Genomic DNA, 6,164 nt, shown 5'->3' on the forward strand with positions numbered 1-6,164 from the left:
TCTCTGTGGCTTTGGAGCCTGTCCTGGAACTAGCTCTGTAGACCAGGCTGGTCTCGAACTCACAGAGATCCACCTGGCTCTGCCTCCCGAGTGCTGGGATTAAAGGTGTGCGCCACCATCGCCCGGCGAGGCTAAAATTGTTAAATGTAATTTTGATTAACTACTTAGTCTATACATCAACTGTTGCAAAAATGCTGACATAATAAGCACTTTTCTGCTTGCTTCTGTGGCAGGTTGGAGGATAAGGAAGAAATATTTCTTGATGAAAATTAAAAACCAACCAAAGGAACGATTGGTATTGAGCTGGGTAAGCTAATTCTTTTGCTTTAGTTTATGCCAACAGATTTAAATAATATATGCAAGAGAGGTTTTTGTTTTTGCTTTTTGAGATAGGGTTTCACTGTGTAGCCCTGACTGCCCTGGAATTCACTATGTAGACTAGGCTCTCCTCAAACTCACAGAGATCCGACTGTCTTCCTAGTGCTGGGATCAAAGGTGTGCATGCCCACTATGGAAGAGAGTTTTGATAAAAAAGACCCTCAGAACTGTACTGAGCTCACACATGGTGATGTAAGGACTTTCTCAGTCCCACATCATGGAGGGTTGTTCAAATCCCGCGGCTATACATTTGGTCAAGTATCAAATGTTCAGAAGGATATAGGAACAACCTGGAATTAGGACTGACAGCTTTGGAATGACCTGCAAAGAAAGCTATTGAGCATTACCTCATTCTTTTCTCTGTGGCAGTTCTAGTGACACATTTGGTATGGGTCTGGAGGAAGTCTCAGTCATACCTTGGTGTTCATATATGCACATACTACCTTTCCAGAAAAGGCCTTGAAGCAGCAGACTTGATATGGTTTCCATCTTTGATTTATAATTAAGAATTTGGGCAAATAAAATTAGGAAGAAGGACATAAGGATTTTTTTTTCTTTTTGGGGAGAAACAAAAGTGATACTCTGATATTTCTTCTTGTATTTCCAGGCTGATCTTGGTCCAGACAAGTACTTGACAGATAAAGATTTTCAGTGTATAATCAAACTTCTGCCTTCCTGTGTGGTAAGTACAAGTCCTCCTGCTATCCTCATTGCTAATCAGAGTCAGTGTTGTTTTGAGAGTGTATGTGGATAGAAGAGCTGGAAATGCCCTGTAGGCTCAAGAGAATGGAAAGGTACAGTGACTTTTAGTTCAGACCAGAAGTGAGCAGGGCAACTCCCTTAGATCAGAGGTCCTTTAAGCCAGTGTTTGAGACATCTTCATAGCTCATTAATCATAGTAATTTAAGTGTAGTCTTTGTATTTTAATCAAATACCAGAGTAGGAAAGCAACTCTTGTCTGAACCTCTTGGTTTTCGTTTTGTTTTGTTTTTGCTTTTTGTTTGCTTGAGACATGGTTTCTGTGCAACAGAGCCCCAGGCTGTCTTGAAATGTGGTTTGTAGACCAGGCTGGCCTCAGACTCGCAGACATCTACTTGCCTCTCCCTCCCGATTGCTGACATTAAAGGCATGTGCCACCACTACCCATGAACCTCTTCTGTTGAATGTTTGAACACAAGGCTAACTGCTCAGGCTCTAGGTAATCAACCTGGGTGAAGGAATGACTAAATAGCCACTTTACTGTCTCAGGTACCTTTCACAGGCTAGTCAGCTGGCCTTTAAAGAAACATGTATTATTTATACTAATACACAGTTTTAATCTAAGGCCATTTTTTAGAAGAAAGGACACTGATAGACTCAGAATATTGTACAGAACATCTTTAGCACCCTGCTGGTGGGTTAATAGTAACACCACCACCTGTTTTCCACACTCTACAATTAATTGCTTGTGGAGTGAGCACAGTCACATTAACTTGTCTGCTTAGATTGGCAAGTTTACCTTTGAAGAAGACCTCTTGTTAAAGCATTGAGGCCACTGAGTAGTGGTGGCGCACACCTTTAATCCCAGTGAGTTTGAGGCCAGCCTGATCAACAAAGTGAGTTCTGGGACAGGATGGCCAGGACTGTTTCACAGAGAAACCCTGTCTCAAAAAATAAAAAGGCAGTGAGGCCAAATATTAATGAGATGTAATTTTATGCTGAAGAAAAATATTGTGGCCTTGAGTTCATCTGATTGTTTGACAGACTTTCAACACCCAGATTTTTGTTTTGTTACTGTTGTTTGCAGTAACTGAGATTGAACCTAGCACTTTGTATATGGTAGGCAGATGCTCCACCACTGAACTATTTCAGCCATAATTTACCATTTATTTTAAGATGGGGTCTCACTAAATTCCCCAAATTGGCCTTGAACTCACTCTGTAACCCAGACAGGGCTTGAACTTGTTAGCTTCCTTCCTGCCCCTACCTGAGTCTGTGATTATAGACCTGCACCACCAGGCTCAGTTACCCTTGGGATTTAAATTACTTTCAATGAATGTTTAGGAAACAAAACAAAAAACAAGAAGGAAGAGCCTGGAGAGATGGCTCAGAGGTTAAGAGCACTTGTTCTTGGAGAGGACCTGGGTTTGATTTTGAGCACCCACGAGGTAGTTCACAACCATCCATAATTCTAGTTCTAGAGATCTGTTACCCTCTTCTGACACCCACTATGGGCACCAGGCACACATGTAATGCATATACAGTCATACACATGAGATAAAAATAAATAAATCTAAAAAAATTAAAACAATAAAGAACACTTGGGGTAGTGACCCAAGCTGTCATACCAGTATTTGGGAGACAGAGGCAGAGGTAGAAGAGTTGCCAGTTCAAGGCCAACCTGAGCTACATAGCGAGACTTTGTCTCAAATAACAAAACAATCCTCTTCCCAACATGGTGCATGTAAGAAATACACATGAGTTGAGCTTGGTGGCTCAGACCACAAACAGCTCCTTCTAGAATGCAGACAACGTCGACCCATTTGCAGGCCAGACCTCAGACATATTTTGAATGTATGCTTGTGATAATCCAAGCAATGTCTTGGATTAGGACTGTCTAATAATAAATAATGCATTTTTCTGTAAAGGCCAGCTGATTAGCCTGTGATTCACCAGGTTACCTAGAGCCTGAGCAGTTAGTCTTCTGGTCCATGTACCCAAAGTTCCAGGTTATAGGAAGACTTTTAAGTCTTTAAAGAATTTGTCTTTCCCTCACCTTGCTTGGTTGACATTAAAGTCCCCATCTGAGGAAGATACTAGGAGCTCAGGGAGGTTCATGCTACTGGCTTCTGAAAAAATCCAGGATGCAAAGCACACTGATCATGCTTTTCTCTAGTTGTTATGCTCCCTGCCTTGGCACCCAGACAGCAGTGCAGAGTAAGTGGTCAAGCTGTGAGCGGAGACACACTTGCCCTGGTCTCCTAACTCTGTGGATGCACACAACAAAGTGAGACCTGCCATGAGGAGCCTGTCTTCCTTGAGGAGCAGAGACTTTACATGAGGGGCTTAGCCAAGCAGAGCTCTGTGTAAAGCTTGCCACGATACATCTTCCCATCTTTCTCTTCTCTGAGAAAGGTGCTAGTTGATCATCTACTATCATGAAAGTAGTGTGTGTTCAGGGAATGTCACTTTGTACAAACCTAAACCACCAACATGGCGTTTGACTCTATATAACCAGATCATGAATCATAAATCCTGATGTAAACCTGAATTTCTTTTTTGTTTTGGCAGCACCCTTACATATATCGGGTTACCTTTGCTACCGCTAATGAATCCTCAGCATTGCTGATTAGAACCTTTAATGAAAAAGGAACGTTGAAAGATCTGATCTACAAGGTATTACTTATAAACCAAGTTCATGCTTATAAAGTTCTTCAGTCCCTTAGTGTGATTGGAGGTTTCTCTTCCACCTGCCTGTTCTGAATAACCACTCAGAGGATTAATATTACTTACAAGTGCTTGGCTGATGGCTCAGACTTATTATTAGCTAGCTCTTATATTTAAATTAACCCATAATTTTTAATCTACGATTTGCCATGTGGTTCATGGCTAACTGTTACCTTGGTGGCTGGCTAATGTCTCTCAGACTCCACCCCTTCTTCTCCAGTGTCTCTGCTTGGATTTCCCACCTGGCTCTATCCTACCTTGCTATATGCCAGAGCCCCTTTATTCATCAACCAATAAGAGCAACACATATTCACAGCATACAGAAAGACCATCCCACAGTACCTTAGAACCTGTTACTGATACTTGATACATAAAATTCCAGAAGTTGAGCTGGGTGTGGTGGCACATGGTTAATCCAAGGACTTGGGAGGCAGAGGCAGGTGGATCTCTGTGAGTCTGAGGTCAGCCTGGTCTACAGAGTTCAGGACAGGACAGCCAAAGATACACAGAGAAACCCTATGTCAAAAAAAATTTTTTTTTAAAAAAAAGATGCCATTTTGGGCTAGAGAGATGGCTCATAGGTTAAGAGCACTGACTGCTCTTCTGGGGTCCTGAGTTCAATTCCCAGCAATCACATGGTGGCTCACAACCATCTGTAGTGGGATCTGATGCCCTCTTCTGGCATAGGGTGTGTATGTAGATAGAACACTCAGAGCACTCATATATATTAAATAGAAGACAGAGCAGTCATATATATTAAATAGAAGAATAAAAACAGTCGTAGGCTAGGTGGTCTACTGAGTGAATTCCAGGCAGAAATTAGGGAGTTTGAGGCCAGTCTGGTCTACAGACTGAGTCCCGGGACAGCAAGGGCTGTTACACAGAAAAATCCCATGGAGGGGGTAGGGAGAAGAAAAGCAGTCCTGGAGAATTCTAACAGTAGGCAAGAGTTTGGGAATTGCCCAGGATGAGGCCAACTATGTCCCTCAGATACAGAAGAAATAGAGCCCAGTCAGCCTCTGTATCTCAGCTACAGACTATTAAATTACATAAGCCCCACATCAGTGTGCTGGGGCCCTGGCACCTTTAGTCCCATGCGGTTTTACCTTTCAGGAAGCCCCAGGGTAAAAATTGCCTCTTCTGTTACTTATGTGTTCTTGGTTCCCTTGTAAAGGCAAAACCAAAGGACCCCTTCCTAAAGAAGTACTGCAACCCGAAAAAAACCCAGGGTCTGGAACTCCAGCAAATAAAAACATATGGACGGCAGATATTAGAGGTAAGACATACTTGATTTTGTTTAAATTGCACTCATGTTTCATCCAAAATTACAATTTTTTAAAAGATCTATTTGTATGTGTATGTCTGCCACGTGTGTGGAGGCCTCCCTCTGTAGAAGCCGGAAGAGGATGTCATCCCCTGATGCTGAAGTTACAGGTGTTATAAGCCATCCAACAGCAGTGTGAGGAACCGAACTTTGGTCTTTGGGAGAACAACAAGTGATCTTAACTGCTGAGTCATTCATTTCTGCAACCCCTGGAGTGGCAGTTTCCATATGGGAAAGTTCCCTGGCAATATCCAAAAGCAGAGACATTGTTCTATTTATCTGGAACTTGATAGCGTTGCTTTATTTTGCCCCAACAAGCAAATATTTGAGATGACGCTAGCAGTAATATAGATCTATAAAGTTCTAAAAGTTTGGCTGAGTGTGGGTAAGTAAGCCATGCGATGTGTGAGACAAAAATCAAAGGACAGCTTTGATTCACGGTTCACAGACTGAACTCGGGTCATTTAGCCCAAGATTTTTTTTTTTTTTTATTTTTATTTTTTAAAGTGTAACTCTGGCTCGCCTGGAGTACATTGTATAGGACCAGACTGACTTTGAACTCAGGGTTCTACATGCCTCTGCGTGCTAGAATTAAAGACATGCACCACCATGCCTGACCCCATATGTCTTCTTAACAGAACTGTAAAGGCTTTTTCCTGTTTGGGCAGGATGGAGATGTAGCTCTACTAGACAGTGTGTTTTAGTGCTTCGAGGCACAAAATAATCCTCAACACCAAGAGAGAAATGGAGGAGAAGGAGAGGGAAAAGAGAGTATCAACTTTGGCCTTGTCATCCTCTATATAATATTCCCTAGGCTTCTTGGATTGTGCAAACCCATCTATGGAGATTTAAGCATAGTTCTGTGTTCCATGTTCGATAGATAGATAGATAGATAGATAGATAGATAGATAGATAGATAGATAGATAGATAGATAGATAGATAGATCCCGTGTTCTCTCTCTCTCTCTCTTTCTCTCTCTCTCTCTCTCTCTCTCTCTCTCTCTCTCTCTCTCTGTGTCTCTGTGTGTGTGTGTGT

The 6,164-nt window shown here is 42.1% G+C and overlaps 1 protein-coding gene across 10 annotated transcripts in view; it reads left to right on the top strand.

Moving 5' to 3' along the window:
• The window catches only part of Pxk (PX domain containing serine/threonine kinase like), a 69,371-nt gene that overhangs the window by 36,755 nt on the left and 26,452 nt on the right, over nucleotides 1-6,164 (top strand). For all 10 annotated transcript variants that reach the window (XM_026779698.1, XM_005348511.3, XM_013346844.2 and 7 more), the window contains 4 exons: nucleotides 234-307; nucleotides 986-1,060; nucleotides 3,649-3,753; nucleotides 4,979-5,080. In XM_026779698.1, coding sequence (XP_026635499.1) covers nucleotides 234-307; nucleotides 986-1,060; nucleotides 3,649-3,753; nucleotides 4,979-5,080 — 356 coding nt within the window. The remainder of the gene's footprint in view (nucleotides 1-233; nucleotides 308-985; nucleotides 1,061-3,648; nucleotides 3,754-4,978; nucleotides 5,081-6,164) is intronic.

This window comes from Microtus ochrogaster, chromosome 6, assembly GCF_000317375.1.
Source record: "Microtus ochrogaster isolate Prairie Vole_2 chromosome 6, MicOch1.0, whole genome shotgun sequence".
Lineage (NCBI taxonomy): Eukaryota > Metazoa > Chordata > Mammalia > Rodentia > Cricetidae > Microtus > Microtus ochrogaster.